The sequence below is a fragment of the Anopheles coluzzii genome, chromosome 2 (assembly GCF_943734685.1).
Source record: "Anopheles coluzzii chromosome 2, AcolN3, whole genome shotgun sequence".
Taxonomy (NCBI): Eukaryota; Metazoa; Arthropoda; class Insecta; order Diptera; family Culicidae; genus Anopheles; species Anopheles coluzzii.
The window spans coordinates 23,446,956-23,464,346 of NC_064670.1; the positions used below are offsets into that span (position 1 = coordinate 23,446,956).

Here is a 17,391-nt window from a genome sequence, read left to right on the forward strand (position 1 = left end):
ATGGATCAGCCTCGTGGTACAGCCATCAACTTGTACGACTTAACAGCATGTTCGTCATGGGTTCAACCACCGAATGGACCGTGACTCCATAAGTAGGACTGACTTTCCTGCTATGGGTAATCAATAAGTCACTGAAAGCCAAGCCCACTAGTGGCACAGGTAGGCCTTGACCGTCCACGATTGTTGTGCCAAAGAAGAAGAAAAAGAAGAAGCAATGGATGAGAATATTTAATGGATAATACATTATACATGTATCAGTATATTTTATGCAATTAAATTAAAAATAATTTTCAGACAACGATGCTGTGGTTGTAATAATCATAGACATTTTAGAACTTTACAATTTTTAATTCAAAACCAAATGCCATCCCGTATTGCTCGAACCAAACACAAATCTAACTCCTTAAATAACTCCATCTTGTGGCCACCGATTTGAAACATTGTGAAAAATTTCCTCCCAACACTTGCATCGCTTTCAACTTTCGGTACAAAAAAGCTGCCATTTTAACATCACCTTCATTGAAAGCTCCCAAAAGCACATTGACTTGTTCAGTGTCAAAGCAACACTCACAACGTAAACAAACAGCTGTCAAACGACTGCCCCGATACCACACACACACACACATACATCCCAATAACACTAGGCGTCTCCATCGCCACATGTCAGAAAACGACCATGCGCACCCATCGCACGCTTCGACGGTAGAGCTCGCCAAATTCATAAAAGCTTTTGCCACCGGTAAGCTTTCTCACAGCCAGCTTGGCAAGTTAGCGAGTGAGTGTGGTGGAGGCGGTATAGAACAGGGGAGGGGGGCTTGGGGGAAATATTTCGAAAACAATCCACACCCAGCCCCAGCTGCACCGCAGCAGCGCACACCAATACCACGGCGAACGTTTGTGTGGCCACTTTGGTACGGCACACTTGCACAACTTGGCTTGGTTTTCCCGTTTTGAAAAGGGAGAGTTTACTGGTGCTGGTGCGTGCGTATTGGTGTGGTACGTGGTCCCTTCCCGTCCTCGGTGTTCCTTTCTTCCGCGTGCCTGGTGCGGATCAGTTGGGCGATGGCAAAATTTTATAGGCCAAACGCGCAAATCCTTGTTACTAGGGGATGAAACCCTTCACTGTATGAGTGGGTGTGTGTGTGTGTATGCGAGTGTGTTCGTTCAGGGGGTGGTTGTGTTGACGAAAGCTGTAATAGAACACACCCGAACCGTTACAGATGGTTTTGTTTTTGTTCGCGCACACAGACACACGCTCGCTCGAGCGAACGGAAGAATTACTGTAAAAATGCCAGTAGTTGATGAGATTTTTTTCAATGTTTCTTATTTTTTAAATTGCTAATCTATTTACGAGATAAATAGAAGGGTGTAAATTTTGCCTGTTGTAGGCAACACGGTTGTAGGAGTGCTGTAAGTAATTAAAAATAATAATAAAAAAGTTAAAATTAGGAATGAAGTAGTTCCAAGGAAATGGAGTTCTGCTTTTCTCATCATTCCACCATCCTGTACTGCCTGGTAACTGCCACCACCAACACAAAGACGCTTCTGTGCTCTACACGCTATGAAGCAACGAAAGGAACGTACATGTGTGTTTGTGTACGTACGAGAGCGAGAAAGCAAATGTTGGAGCTCGCGCATTCCCAACAGCGCACATCATTCGCCTACTGTGCGAAACCAAGACAGCAACCATTCCCGTCCTTCCCTCACCACCCTTGTACAGCAACTATATCGGTGTATGTGTGTGTGTGTTTGTGAAAACAGTTTCGTTGTGTTTGCAGAGCCAACATGGGAAAAAACCAAGTGACGTTGAAGGCTTTGCAGTCGGAATAGCGCCACGGGTACGAACGCGCGACCGTACAGGGACGTCCCAGACCAGCTCTTCCAGCGCCACCCGAAACGCGCCCCGGAAAGCAGAAAACGGCAAAAGGCTTTATAAATAAAAGTGCACCATCAGCCTGTTCCGGTAGTTCGTTGAGTTTGTGCTGTTATTTTCAGTTTCAGTGTTCATGATTTTAAGGCTACGATTTTCAAACGCCCAAAATGTGAAGGATTTAACCCCCATCCTCTTCGAGCCCCCAAGGATACAGGGCGTAAAGTGTTTTCTCTCTCTCTTTCTCTCCACTACCCCCTTCCCTTTCATCGTCACCTTTCAACAAACGGACTGTGAGTTGGGCTGCGGGGGAAGCTCCAATGCCGAGAAGGTGCAGAAGGTGCAGTGTTAAAATTGGCTCCCGTGACGGTGTTGTGGCTGTTTGTGTGCCTGTATGTGTGTGTGTGTATGTGTGTTCCACGGTCAAAACAATGGCACACCCGTGCCCAAAAAAGGGAAGAGTGAAAAAACACACACACACCCGCTGTGCCAAACCCAACACCACAGGGCAGAAAATCTTCACTTTGATCTAAAAAAACGGCTTTAAAGTTGGTGAAAGAACACAAAAAAACGACTAAAAACGACGTCACATTGGAAAATTTCACCACCAACCTTTGCTACGTTGCTTCCCGTTCGGGGTGCTGCTGCTGTGTTTAGGTTGCCTTTCTTCCCGGAAGCCCCCTCTCCCTTTCGACCCTACCCCGTTCGGAGGGAGAGAGGCGCCTACTTTGATGGTGGTAGCATTTTCCGTGGAATAAGGTCATCAGCATTTGGATCGATTCTAATCATCAAATTGCAAATACCTTCGTCCCCGGGATTTTCGCTGACAGCAGTATCGCCTGGCCCGCGCCTAGCCTTCCTTCCTTCCACCCAACCCCCTTCCCTCTGTTTCGCTCCGCCAAGATTTCGCCAATTATTCAATAGTGGTGTAGCAGTGATTCGCTTTTCGAATGGGGTTTTTTTTTAAAGTGTGTAACCCAACTTGGGAAGAAGGGTCCCCGTACTTCATGCGTCGTGTCCCTTTCAAGTTAGTAGCAGCGTTCAATTATACACACACACAGCCACAGAGACGCGCGCGCGTGCCCGTGCGCTCCCTTATGCAGTTGAAGTAATTTAGAAGTAACGCACGCAGGGTGGGAACGAAAAGCGCTAGCAGGTGGTGAGGGGGGGTGAGGTGGGGGGGGGGAGTGGGAGAGTGTAAAGTAAAATCTACCAGCAACGATAACAACAACAACGGTTCAAAAAGTCCCTTCTCTTTTTTTTTGGGTTGGGGAGAGGGGGGGATAATTTTGCCTTTGCCTTCCATTTTGTTCCCTTCTTCGGGGCTGACGTACTTCAGGCGCTGAATAAAGGATTAATCAAGTGGATCCGCTCTGTATTTCGCTGTGTGTGTCTGTATCTGTGTGTGTGTGTCCCAGTATGCTTTCTGCTACGCTTGTGTGAGTGTGAAAGATTTCATGTGTGTCACGTGCAAGGTCTTCTGTATGTGTATCTGTGTGTTTGTGTCCATTGGCGTGTGTGCGTGCGCGACGATGATGGTCATGTAGCGGAATGCAGCTGTGTGTGATTGTGTGGTTGTGTGCTTTCAATTGTGTACGTGTTTGCGGCCTGTCGAAGGAGAGACTTTTAAGGAATAGAATAACACACACACACACACACACACACACACACACACACACACACACACACACACACACACACACAAGCTCACACAAACACACAGGAAAAGGGGGAGCGAAATCAAAGTACACAATAGAGAGAGAGAAAAAAACATCAACCCATCAACTGGGGGAGATGGGGAATGGTAGGGTTTCACTTGAATGTGCGCTCTGTAATTACGTACCAGTGTGTGATGATGAGGTTTGAGGTATGATTTTGCCTCTCCTTCACCCCCCCCCCCCCCCCCAAACACCAGCAGATACGCCCGCATCGGCTCGTGCGGGATGAAATTGAAGTCGTAAAAGAATTATGTTGTGGGGAGCGGAAAGTACGCAAGCAAATACAGTGTATTACTGCAAAACAGCCCAGGGTCCAGTGGTTCCGGGGCCCAAAACCGGTGCGAGTGCTCCAAGGACTGCTTTGATGTTTACTAAAACACACAAAGCGCTTTATGGCGAACAGAGCAGCGAAGGACTGTAGAAGGCAGCTGTAGCAAAAGTGAAGTTAACTGTTCTTCTGTCCGATTCTGCTCCACGTTAAGGTAGACCCGACAAAAAGAGATGTATTTTTATCTACAACCCCACCCGGAACCCCTGGAAACTGGACACTCGTTGAATGTTGATATGCGTTGAGTGATGAATTGTCCTTTGGAGACTTTACCCAACGGCACCGGGGCTGATCGTTTTCCCTCAGTATCGTCATCGGCACGCAGTAGGCGAACGACAGCTTTCCCCGTTCACTGATGGTTAGTTTATTTTTATCCCAGGTGTCGTGTTTGCTGCTGGTAAAGTGTTTGACGGAGCAAGTATGTGTTTGGCAGGAATGTGGTGCCCTCCATCTTTGCTGGTGCGATAGCTGCAACAACTTCTAGCTGACACGAAACGGGGCTGTCATAGTGACGACGTCTGCTCGCGCCGGCAAGGATGATGGTGCGCGTTGAACCACGGTGAGAAGCTGGCAGCACATCAAAGCCGTCGATTGTTAGCGCAGCGCCAGAAAGCTGTTGTTACCCTCGGTCACCCTGTTGTCTAGAGGACACACGCATACACACACACACAGCTACACCATCGGTGGATTGATTTTCTCCATCAGCAGCGCCTTATTTCAGTGAAGGAACACGGCAAGCCGAAGGTTGGCTGTATCGTTCGTACACGGAACAAAGGGCGAAAGCGAGCTTATAGCAAATTGGTCGAAGCAACCCGCCCGAGTGAGCGAGTGCGCGCGTGAGTGTGTGGTGTGGAAAACGCTCTCAACCGTGAATTAGCACGCGAAACATAAACACACACAGACACGCAGGCACGCAGGCACGAGCAACCAACGCATTAAAGGGAATAGGGCGTAAAGTCGAACGCGTTAGCACGCACGAGAACCGCGGAGAAGGAGACAAAGATAGAGAGTGTGTGGGAGTGGGAGAGCGAAAAAGGCCTTCAAGGTGGAAGGAGTCGCACGGGAGCGGAACCACGCACCACGATGCCACAACAGCGAAAGGCGACGGCGGCGGAAAGACCGAGTGCGGCGCGCCGTACGACGCCCCTATAGCGGGAGCCGGTAGACGCGGCGGGCGGCCAGCTCAACCCGATGGAGACCGGTGCGGAGTACGGCCACGCCGCCGGCATCCACCATCATCTGCCCCCGCAGCTCGCCAAGGAGCTGTCCCATCACCATCACCAACAAGCCCAGCAGCAGCAGCAGCAGCAGCAACAGTCATCGTCACACCATCGTAACCATGCACACCAATCGCAGCAATCGCATCATGCGAAGTTGCTTCAGCAGCAGCAGCAGCAGCAGCAGCAGCACCAATCCCAACCCGCCTCCCAACCACACACACTGGCAGCATGGTACGCTGGTGCGGCGGCCAGTGGGACGCTCCGCTCGGCCAGTTCCGGCCGGCGGGCATCGTACGGCCACAACCACTACGGCTCACAGCAGCAGCAGCAGCCGACGCTGGCATTGCCACCGTCGGCAGTCAATTACCACGACATGGCCGACACCGTCTCGATCGGCAGCGGGCACTCGGCACAGCGCTACATCGAACCGTCGCATCCGCAGCAGCAGCAGCAGCATCAGCAACAACATGCACTGCGGGGAGAGACCGCGACACTGGGCCGGGGCAGTGTCGGCGGGCTGCTGATCGATCGGCACGGCAGCACGGACCGGTTCGGTGCGCTGGACGATCCGCTCAGCACGGCCTGCCTGCAGCCACCGTCGCCGGCACCGAGCAACGACCACTACGTGATGGGACTGCCAGCGCCCGGGCCGGCCGGCGGCCATCATTACGGCACCGACAGTGGCCGGCACTACGGCACGATCCAGCGCCGTACCGCGAGCCCCTCGAACATCAGGTACGTGATGCTGCGGCCAACACCCACTCTCACACTCTCTCACACACACAACTATTGGCGTGGGGAAGTGGGGCAAGGAGAGCATGTTATTGGGATTAATTGCTTCTCCGAAAAGCGGTGGCGCGAATCGATTTATGTACCATTCCAAGTGCTCTGACCATTTGGCCGTAAGGGTTGCCTAGGGACGGGACCGTTTTGGGGTGCGGGAGCTGCAACTGATTAGCTGGAGTACCGGTTCTTTGTGTCTGGTCGCCTGCACCTGAATGTCAGGTGTAGGGCGATCGGGTAATAGAGTACTGGTACAAACTGCGCATCCTTTATTCAGCAAGCAAGGGGTTTCCCCCAAGGATGTCTTCCGCGGAGTGGCGAAGAAGCCGGCGGAACACAAGACATGAACAATGCGAAAAAATGAGACTTTCAACCAACTAGACGTGTGAATTCTAGTGCTCAAAAACTAAACGAAAAGTGATGTTTTATATTGCAAGGATTAAAATTGAGTTAAAGCAAATAACATAAATAACTGTTGTAAGCTGTTACTAGTCAGTGCAACTAGTAAGAGTAATTTGTTTCATGTACATGGCTTCGACATGGACATGGAATGCATTTATTAGCAGATAGTAACTAGTTCCCATTAATTAACCCATTACAGGGTTTCCAGGAGTTCTCATAGCTATGGGACAATGTATTGACTCTTTCTTACACGAAATGAACTGAAATGAAAATTGGACTCTACAGAACTCTTGTTGGACAAATCCAATAGGAATTTCTAAGGAGCCTGAAACGGTGACACAGAGTTCAATTTGCAACATATGAAGTTCACTTCCTATAAGAAAGAGTCAAGGAAGTGTCCCACAACTATGAGAACCCCTGGAAAACCTTGTAATGGTGAAGGTAGACCTAGACCGACTACGGTTGTTGCGCGAAATTAAAAAGGGTAGCAACGGATACTTGTTACTTCTTCTTCTATTTGGCGTAATACGTCCTACGCTGTCATATGTCGGCTTATGCAGGTTTTCGAGATCTGTTGAATAGCAGATAGCAGCCATATAGTTACTCATTGCTAATGAGGAGACTGGTCAAGTCCATGGGAGGCTTGAACCCAGGACGGGAATGTTGTTATGTATTGCGAGTTAACAGCTGCACCACGGAGCTTTGTTTTTTTATTATATTGCACATAATCACTTTACAAAATTCTACAAACGAGTTCTAGTAGAGAGAAATTCGCATGACATTTGGAGCTGTTTTCGATACTTCAATAGCTAAATTTGTATGGTTGATTTAAAAAAAAAACTCCTTCCACTATCGTTACGCAGTCAGTTACTCGATGGGAGTAGTTATTGTATTTAGGTCCTACAAAGGGACAGGCTCGGGATCCGTTCAATGATTGTGACAGATCAGGATATACCGCATTTAAGGTTGTATAACGACCCCCCCGGATGATCAGTTTTTCCAGTATTTTCTTTGTCGATACCCATTCACAAGACTATCTTTGTATATTAACGAATAATTTCTCAGGTGTAATACAATTTTTTTAATACTACCCATGCACAACAACCCCACTTAATCTGATTTTGGTAATTTTCGACCTAAAAGGGGGTCGTAATGCACACTAAAATGCGGTAGTTTTTAGAACGACATAAAGTAGAATCAATTCCTTGACTGGTATGGGTTCAGTATCGGTTCTATGACTGGTTTCCTCGCCCAGAACATGTCCTAATACTAGCGTTTGTGATAGGATCAGGATGAGATAGAGTAGTTTAAGCATAAGCTATCAGCACTCTTTAATTCCTGTCTGTTCATTTGGTTTAGAAGCCGTTTCACTGTACTCTAGGGAGGATCTGTTTAGTGGAATAGTCACTAAAATTACATACACTACTTGTTATGTTGCCAATTTAAATTGATTTTGCGTTTATGTTGTAATTAGTGTGAAAGTTGGCGAGGATGGAAGCAAAAATCTATTAATTGTTACACTTTTTTTACATCATGTATGTTCTATTCTTCTATTTGACGTAACGTCCTACGCGGATATGCCGGCCCTATAACAGGCTTTCGAGCCTGATTAACGGCCGTATCGGGGAGCTCGTTCGTTCCCGGGAACGTTCGCCGCGACGCTCATTTTCACTCATTTCATAGCTCCTCTATGATCAAAAATTAGAAAACCGGTTTTGTACTGCCCAATCTAGTGATACAACCCTGTCCACACATGAGCGGCGAACGTTCTTCAACGAACGAGCTCCCCGATACGGCCGAGTATCTTTTTATTTATGTTTTGATGTGTATTCGCCATCATCTTGTTGGGTTAAGCTCTAGCAGTAGTAGGTTAAATTGTACGCCATCGATATCTTACCTTATACACACACACTCATATCTCACAACACCATTAATGTAGCCGCCCACCATCCAGCGATAGCTCCCACTCACACACCCACACACTACTAATGCAATTTTCTGTCTCTTTCCCTCCATCACCCAAAACCCATCCCGCACTGTTTGCAGGTACCGGCACAGCTTGACGGAGAACTATCGGGACATTTCGCCGCAGTGCGACCGGTACGTACCGCCGCCGGCCCACTTTCTCGGCGCCGACACCTACGGCTACCTCGGCTCGAACGTGCACACGCCGATCAAGCGGTACGTGCCGACGCCACCGCCCCAGGAGTCACCCTATCCGCCGCTGTCCGGCGCCGGCCCCACGAACGCCAAAACGCAAGCCCTCATGATGAGCGCCCTGCTCGGCCAGGGCGCTGGGCTGCATCTGGCCGGTTCCCATCGTCCCGGTGGCCCATCGAACGCGCACCCCACTCCTTCGCAGCCGTATGGGTACGCGGGCGCCAGCAGCACACTGCCGTACGGGTTTCGCGTCAAGAGCGGAGCGGGGAGCAGCAGTGGCCCCGAACCGACCACCATATCGCCGCCGAAGGGTTTCGAAACGCCCGACCACCATTACGGCACCAGCAGCAGCAGCAGCAGCACACCGATGGCCGCCAGCAGCAACGGCAGCGGCAGCCTCAGCACACCGCCAGCCCGTGTTCGACCGCCCAAGTGCCCGGGAAGTACTAATGGGGCAGCGCCACCGCCAACAGCGCACAGCACCTCGACACTGCCCCACGGGGCGGGCCATGTGTCGCGCAGCAGCAGCCGCCACTCGCAAGGATCCTCCAGCGTCGGTGGAGTTGGTGGCCTGAGCGTCAGCAGCAGCACCAGCAACGGCTACCGCATGTCCCGCACGTCGTCGGCCGAGTTTTTGGACCAGCCGCGGGCCGCTAGCTACCGCGTGTCGACCCCGGTCAGCGTGATGAGCGAGCCGAACGCGGGCTCGAACGGGGGCAGCGCCTCCTGTCTGCACTGCAGCACACTGCGGCGCACGACCGGCGTCCACCAGACGACGCAAACGACCGGACCGATCAGTCCGCCGCCGAACGGGGGCCTGCCGGAGGGCGGTTGCCACTCGGTGCCGGCCAGCCCGGCCTCACTCACCTCACCCCAGCCACCAGCGGCGGCCGGCGGTGGGATCGTGTCGTCACCCCACGCACAGCACCAGCACCATCTGCTTGCAGCACAGTATGGCCAGCAAGCGCAACAGCAGCACCTTCCACCGCAAGTTCAAGCCACAATCGCACAATCGCAACACTCCCAGACGTACGACACGGAGGGTGGGGTAGGCGCGTCCCCCCTGGACGGTGGCGCTACGATCCCCCGGAACGCGGCCAAGCATCAGTTTGGCCAGTCGGGCCCGGCGAGGAACGAGCCACCGTCGATGGAAAGTCTGCTCAGTGCCAGCAGCAGCCGATCGTTGTTGATGCAGCAACAGTACGCCCTACAGCAACCGCTCCCATCCCAGGTGGGTGGTCCCACTGCAAACCAGCAGCAAGCGGTGGCACCACAGCAACAACCACCACCACCATCAGCTTCCTCCCTGCAGCCGCCGACCGCGTCTAGTGCGTCCGGCACGCCCGTAATGCCGCAACCAGCCAGCCAACCCTCGCAGCAACAGCAATCCGTACCACCGCCACAGCAACTGACCAGCCCCGCGGAGCCACACGCGTCGCAGCACCTACCGGCAGCGCCGGTCCCCTCGCCACAACCGACAGCACCGGCCGTACCGCCACCACCGACCCTCATGATGTCCTCCCAGCAACCGATGTCGTCCTCGCCGGCCTGCGTACCGTACGCCATGGCTGCGCACGTGCTACCGCCACCGCCGCAGCATGCCGCCGGATCGCTGAACGATTCGCCCGCTTCCACGCTGCAGCGCAGCAGCAATGCGCAGCTGCTGCGCATCCCGCAGAGCAATCTGTCGTGCAAGCAGCGCGCCAAGGAGTACGTGCGGCGCGAGACGGCCAAATTCTTCGGCGTGCCGATCCAGGACGAGGAGTACGAGCGGACCAAGTGGGAGGACCGGCAGCGGCGGTTCGCCTGCCGCCGGTTCGGCTCGCTGCGCGACGATTACGATGGGCGCGAGGTCATGGTTGGGCCGGGTCATCCTGGGGATGGCGGGGCGCATCACCATCCTCACCACCATCACCATCACCATCACCATGGGCATCAGCCGGGCGCACCGTTGCCACCGTCCGACCGGCCCGACATACTGCCCGCCCAGAGCCAGGACGAGCGGGAAACGGAGCTGAGCAGGCGGCAGCGTGCCAACCCGCACTACGCCTCCGCCCAGGACCGGCAGGGCGGGGACGTGTATCTGATACGGGCGGAGCGGAAACCCTCCGTACCGGCGGTCATTTGCAGCGGGTTGCGCTTCCTGGTGCAGAGCATTACGCGGCGGCGGCTGCGCACACAGCACCAGTGGTCGCGTAGCTTTGCGCCGGCCCACGTTGAGCTGACGGGGACGGATGGGGCCGACGGGTCGGAGGTGCACTGTGACGGGTTGGCTCCGCTGCAGGACGGGGAAGCATTTTTCGACACACCGACGGCACAGATCGGACCGGTGGAGCGGGCGGGCGGCCAGCAGCTGCAGCAGGTGCACGACAACTCCCGCCAGCTGTTCGTGTCGGACGGGGATCGGGCGACGGGCAGTGGGATCATTAACGGGTGGCGAACCAAATCGGCGGAACTGCACCATCACCACCAGCAGCAGCAGCAGCAGCAGCAGCAGCAACAGGCGGCAGCGGCTCAGGCCGGTCAGCAGGGCCAGCAAGGAGCGGTACTGCAGGAGCAGGCTGGCCACGGTGCGGCTGGCGGAATCTACGGACAGCGCATCTCGTCCCACATCCTGGACGGTGTGCTGGACAACTCGCTGCGGCCGGTGCGCAACCGGGTGAAGCTGCTGCGGCCGAACCTGCTCGACGAGCGGTACGACTATCGGCCGTTCTTCACCTACTGGATCAACACGGTGCAGATCGTGGTGATGATCCTGTCGCTGATCTGCTACGGCTTCGGTCCGATCGGGCTCGGTATGGAGTACCGGTCGGCTCAGGTGCTCGTCACGAGCTTAAGCTTGCAGCAGGTATGAAATTGTTGTGTTTTTAGCCCGTTGCGCGTTGGAATGAGTGAACGAGTTGAATGAAATCACTGTGAAGAGTTTATATCGCCCATAGCTCGATTCAACTCTTTGCGAACACTAGTAACTCACTTACATTTGAATTAAATCCACTTTAAGTTAAAAAGACTCTTCTCAAAAAAGAGTTAAAAAGAGTTAAAAAGAATCTCAATGAGTGATGTCCATACCAACTGGTAACTCAATCATTTGTGAGTTTGAGTGCTTTCTCTAGAACTCAGCCTTTTTATGTGAACTCATTCGCTAACTCTTTCGAGAGTTACAACTCTATCAAAGAAACTTTCCACACCGACTAGTAACTCACTCACATTTAATCATTTATGAGTTAGATAACTCTTTCAAAAGTTATATTTCGATGAGTGCGATTTCCACTCTTTAAGACCACTAGTTTTTCCTTCACGGCGAATAAACTCATTTGTGAGTTTCAACTCTTTTGCACAAAAGAAAACTCTTTTAAGAGTTAAAACTCGATTTTTGATTTATTATTCACAGTGATTTTAATAACTTGCGAGTTTAAATAACTCTTCGGAGAGTTGGATCACCGCAACTGCGTGATATCGATTTTCCACTCCGACTAGCATTACGCTCAAAGTGAGCTATTGAACTCTTTCTAGAGATAAATCTTTACCTCTACTTAATTCTTAACCTAAGCACAGCTCATTAAATATGAATTTAGATACTTTATTCGAGATCTGAGTGATATCTACACTCACTAGCCACTCACTCACCATAGTTTTGACTCTTCGAAAATGAACTAAAGAACTCAGCTCACCATTTCAGCTCGTTCACTCTGAATCAACGTACGCTACTGAGCAGGGGTTCCCCCTTTCATTCACACACACGATTTTGTTCCCCGTCCCGTTCTTCCCACCAGGTACACCATCAGGAACCGCGCAACATTTGGATCGGACTGCGGAGCGCGGACCTGATACATCTCGGCGCCAAGTACGGGGCGTGCATGCGGCGCGACACCAAGATACTGGACGTGGTGTCGCGGACCCGCAAGCACGAGCGGGAAACGGCCTGCTGCATACGGAACGACGATTCTGGCTGCGTGCAGAGCTCTCAGGCGGACTGCTCCATCCGGGGTTGGCCCTCGGTAAGTCATGCAAAACGGTAGTGCTTTCCTCCACCGACTCCTAACGATCGCTTCCCATGTTTCGCGCATACAGAAAACGATCGCCACGTGGAAGAAGTGGTCGCCGGGCGAATCTGGCCCGGGCGGCCGCATCTCCGGCAGTGTCTGCGGGCTCGACCCCAAGTACTGCGACGCTCCAGCCTCGATCGCACCGCACGAGTGGCCGGACGACATCACCAAGTGGCCGATCTGCCGGAAGAACAACCAGCTGTCGCAGCGGTTCCGCTTCAAGGATCACACCGCCGAACACATGGTGTGCGAGGTGATTGGCCACCCGTGCTGCATCGGCGTGTACGGCGAGTGCCGCATCACGACCAGAGAATACTGTGATTTTGTGCACGGGTACTTTCACGAGGAGGCGTCCCTTTGCTCGCAGGTAAGTGCCGATGGTGCTGTGTCTCGCTGTGCTGTGTCAGAACACTCTTCACTCACTCACTCACTTGCTCTTGCCCGCAGGTCTCGTGCTTGAACGATGTGTGCGGCATGTTCCATTTCATGGCCGTCGACTACCCGGACCAGTTCTATCGGCTCTTCACGTCGCTTCTGCTGCACGCCGGACTCATCCATCTGATCGTCAGTGTCGCCTTCCAGCATCTGCTGTTGGCCGATCTGGAGCGCCTGATCGGGCCGCTGCGCACGGCCATCCTGTACATTGGGTCGGGCATTGCCGGGAATCTGACGAGCGCCATCTTTGTGCCGTACAAGGCGGAGGTAATGTAACATCTGCTGTTCCCCCCCCCCCCCCCCCGGTGTCTTCTAATAAGAGTACACACTGTTGTAAGCGATTTGAATCGGAGTAGAAGAGTGAATATGGGGGCTTTAAGTCACTCTTCAAAGATAAAAATCTTTTACTACATCTTTTGCGACTCAACTCACTCACTCTTCGGACTCAACTCATTTACTCTCTGCGATGGCTAGAAATTCACTCTTTTTAACTTTCACTCGGTTTAACTCACGTACTCTTCTCTGTTGATTAGATATTCAGCCAGAGCATGGACATGGCTGCTCTGGCCGGCTAACTCCTTTGGGTTTTAACTCGCTCATTCTCTGTACCGTCTTCGCAACTCAACTTACTCAATCTCTGTGATGGCTCTTTGACGCACTCTTTTGGAATTCAACACACTCACTCTTTTGGGATTTAACTCACTTCCTTCCTGACCCCTCTAGAAATACTTTCTTTTAGGATTCAGTTCACTCACTTGTATCAACTAGTAACTCACTACTTTCCGATATAACTCATTTACTCTCTATGTTGACTGGAGACACTCTTTTGTGAGTTAGCACTCACTCCCTGTGAGTAGTAGCTCACTCTTTTGAAATTCAACTCGCCCACTCTTTGGGCACTTAACTCACTCTCTGACGCGACTTTTGACTAACTCGTTTCATATACAACTCCCTCAAGCAGTGTGCCTAAAACCTCCATAAATTGAGTTACAAAAATAGGGTCAAAGGTGCAAAAAAAACTCGCCCTCATCTCTAATGTCCATTGTATTATTGCTCTTTCACTCTGCCTGCAAAGGTCGGACCGCTACCGTCAATTGCGGGCGTGCTGGCATCGCTGATGCTGCAGCTCGTACTGTGCCACTGGAAGAGCTTGAAAAAACCACACCTAGCTATGATCAAATTGCTTACCCTCGGCTGCACCCTGTTCGGGCTGGGGACACTGCCACTGCAGCAGAACTTTACCGGGCTGATCGCCGGCCTGCTGACCGGTATAGCGCTCACGCTAGCATTTGTACCATTTGTGAACGTAACGAAACATAGTCGTAAGAGTAAGGTAAGCTTTCACACAAGATTTTAACACAAAACCAAGGGGTCGAAATTAACCCGGAGGCTTTCATTACTCCATCCAACCCCAGATCAACCTCATCTGGACGTGCGTGACGCTACAGTTTGTGCTGTACGCGGTCATGTTCATCATTTTCTACGCCTTCCCGACGCTGTTCGAGTCGCTCAACTTTATCGACGGCAACCAGCTGCTGGACCCGAACGCGGGCCACGGCTACCACGACCATTACAGCCTGTACGATGGGTACAACAACTACAATCCGCTCGGTGGCGGTGGCGCTCCCACCGGTGGCCATACACCGGGCGGGGGCCAGCACAACCATGCGCACGGATCGGGCATTGGTGGTGGTGGTGGTGGCAATGGTGGAAATCATATTATCGGTACGTACAACAACAATTACAAATCTTCCGGCGGCGGCGGCGGTGGCAATGTAATGCACAATCATCACGATTACACTGCCGGTGGTGGTGGTGGTGGGACTGGCGGTCCTCCGAATCGGAATGTTGGTGGTGCCGGTGGATCGGGCCGCGGCAGCTCGGCCGGCAACAATCTGCTGAAAACGATCAGCCTGTGCGAGAAGGGCCAGTGCGTGGTGAGGCAGCCGCGCCAGACGGACACGAATGCATGACGGCGATGTTTTCTGCTCTTCACCGCGCTCGAGCTGTGCTTCGTACTGCTCGTGCTGCTCGTGCTGTACGATGTGGACGACTTTCAGATAGTGTATCAGTTTGTGCTGCATTGAGCTTCTATTTCTTCTTCTTCTTCTTTTTTAAAAAAATGGAGGAATGTGCAAATCGTAGGAAACGTAGAAGAACACAGGGTAAGGACATTTGTTTTCCCCCATATGTAAGCAGCAGCAGCAGCAACTCATTGTGATCCAAAGCAAGAAAGACAAAACGGCCCGCGGGTTAGTAGTGGGAGTTAAGGTGCGTCCCATTTAGGCAGGTGAGCTCTTTCACCAACCCCCCCTTCGAAAGCTCTCACTGCAAAAAACACACATAAGAAGAAGAGGAAGAAAAAGTGACCCATATTGTTACAACACACATGTGCAAAAAATGTGCAATTTCACTGCGACTGCGAACGTTGAACGCGAGGTGCAAGTTTGCAAAACAGAACAAACCAAACACGAAGTACGCGGAATTGTGAATCATGACCAATCAACACACACGGCTCCAACAATCATCATCATCATCATCATCGTATCATTCTTATCAATCGTTCGTAGCGTATTATCACCTCTAATTATATCCATATACCCGCATCATCATCACTAACACGTACATGAATATAGTTACTTTAAGTAATACTCATCGCCAGCATAGCTAACGAATCAAAACAAGAAAGCGCCCAAAACAGACGAAAGTAAAGGGATCTTGCTGCTCCCAAGCTTTCGGTTTAAAGCTGCCCATTTCCGTCCCTTGCCGGGCCTGGGTTGTTGGGACAGTGTATGTTGCGTTTAGACGTTTTGTACCACAAACGAGACGGAAAAAGGGGGAAATCAGTTAGTAGCGAGAAAGGTTAGACACTTGGTTCCTTTTTCCATTTGTTTAAAAGTCATATACGCCCTTGTTGAACTGGATTGTGCGTTATTAACACACTTAATTGTTACTGTTATCTGCGTTTATGCTTCGCTTTTTCTTTTTCTTTTTGTTTGGCATACACATATCTCATCCTTTACTTTGTCCGACCATTTTCATACATCCAGTTCAGTCCGTGTTCCGGTTTTGGCCGCGCGAAGCGGCCGCCTGTTTGCTTGCGTACAGTGAAGCAAAGAGGAGCAAACGTGTGGCAAACTCTGTAGTTGATGGCGGGATAACACGTAAACATAAAATAAGAAAAAAACAAAACAAAACAAAACTGTAGCATTTATGAAAGTATGACAACAACAAAAAAAAACCCATGCTGCAAGACGCGTCTGGGTGTAACAAATTTATGAAAAAAGGAGGAAAAAAGATAAATCCCCGTCATGCGCCCGACACTACCGCCGTGGGATGGAAGTGGACTGGAAGGCCGAGACGGAGTTTTTTCGAATGCCCGCTAATCAAGCCCGTAATCTAGTAATAAAACACATTAGCAAACATTATCCAGTACAGAGGAATAGAAAAACAAAGAAAGAACCCGATGAAAAAGAGAGAGAAAGAGAGAAAAAAAGAAACACAAAAACAAAAAACGAAGAAAAAGAGCTAAAATATACACAATTAATAACGAAAAGAAAGAAGAGAAGACAAACAAACAAAAACACACAGACACCCATAAAACAAAAAAACCACAGAAAGCGAACAGCAAACTAAATAAGAAGCGAACAGATACACAAAGCAAGAAAACAAACACACACAATCTAGGCAAAACCGTATTGTAATAACACTCTAGATAAGCGATACCCCAATTCTTAGAATTGTCCCCTCAGTTAGTGAAAATGAAAAGGAAAATAATGAACGAAACAAAAGAGCAAAAAAAAAACGCAGGAAACCCCCCGAAGAGGAAATGGACGACAACGGTACACATTCACAGTAAACACACACACACACACACACACAAGCAAAAGCAAAGTAATTGATAAAACCAACACACACACACACACACAAACGTTCCAATACACCTTCTAACAAACCGTTTAAGTGGGGACACCGTAGAGAGATTGCAGATGAACTTTCGAGTGGATAATAACTGGAGGAAGAAGAGAAGAGAAAGCAACAACAACAACACCCCGAATACAAACATGCACCCAAAGAACTCTAGAACTTATCAATAAACTTTAGTGTAAAGTGAGTGGTGGCATTAACCCTAAGGGAAGGGCATTACTGCGAAAGAGAACCAGCAGCTTCGGCTGAGCCGTTGGGCTGAGGGTCGCTAAATGAGGAAAGCACGAACCGAAAGTCAGTTGAAGAAGTTTAAAACCCAAACAAAACGGTTAAAACATAGACACACACAAACACACACAAGAACAAGAAATCTTATGTAAGTAAATTCTAATAATAAAACCTCTATTTCGATTTAAAAAAAAAACACAACGAATGAAGTATACATTACTGTACCATTGCTAACGAGCAGCGTTTCTTTCACAGTGCGCACCACACAATCGAT

The 17,391-nt window shown here is 50.7% G+C and overlaps 1 protein-coding gene across 2 annotated transcripts; it reads left to right on the forward strand.

The window, feature by feature from the left end:
- Positions 1-1,789: 1,789 nt before the first annotated feature.
- Positions 1,790-17,306, forward strand: LOC120953805 (inactive rhomboid protein 1-like). 2 transcript variants are annotated; one of them, XM_049606587.1, is made up of 8 exons: positions 1,790-1,975; positions 4,296-5,871; positions 8,368-11,329; positions 12,255-12,479; positions 12,553-12,894; positions 12,975-13,229; positions 14,038-14,295; positions 14,378-17,306. In XM_049606587.1, exons 2-8 carry the CDS (start codon positions 5,108-5,110, stop codon positions 14,933-14,935), a joined length of 5,364 nt encoding a protein of 1,787 aa, XP_049462544.1. In that variant the 5' UTR covers positions 1,790-1,975; positions 4,296-5,107; the 3' UTR covers positions 14,936-17,306. The 2 variants fall into 2 exon arrangements, with proteins under 2 accessions (XP_049462544.1, XP_040230001.2); XM_040374067.2 differs by having other exon boundaries at positions 1,790-1,963.
- The last annotated feature ends 85 nt before the right edge of the window (positions 17,307-17,391 follow it).

Bases quoted from the DNA above. Each gene is read 5' to 3' on its own strand.
- LOC120953805 (XM_049606587.1), top strand. From the start codon at position 5,108: ATGGAGACCGGTGCGGAGTACGGCCACGCCGCCGGCATCCACCATCAT. The intron at 5,872-8,367 runs GTACGTGATGCT...CACTGTTTGCAG, and splicing joins GCGAGCCCCTCGAACATCAG to GTACCGGCACAGCTTGACGG. The intron at 11,330-12,254 runs GTATGAAATTGT...TCTTCCCACCAG, and splicing joins CGAGCTTAAGCTTGCAGCAG to GTACACCATCAGGAACCGCG.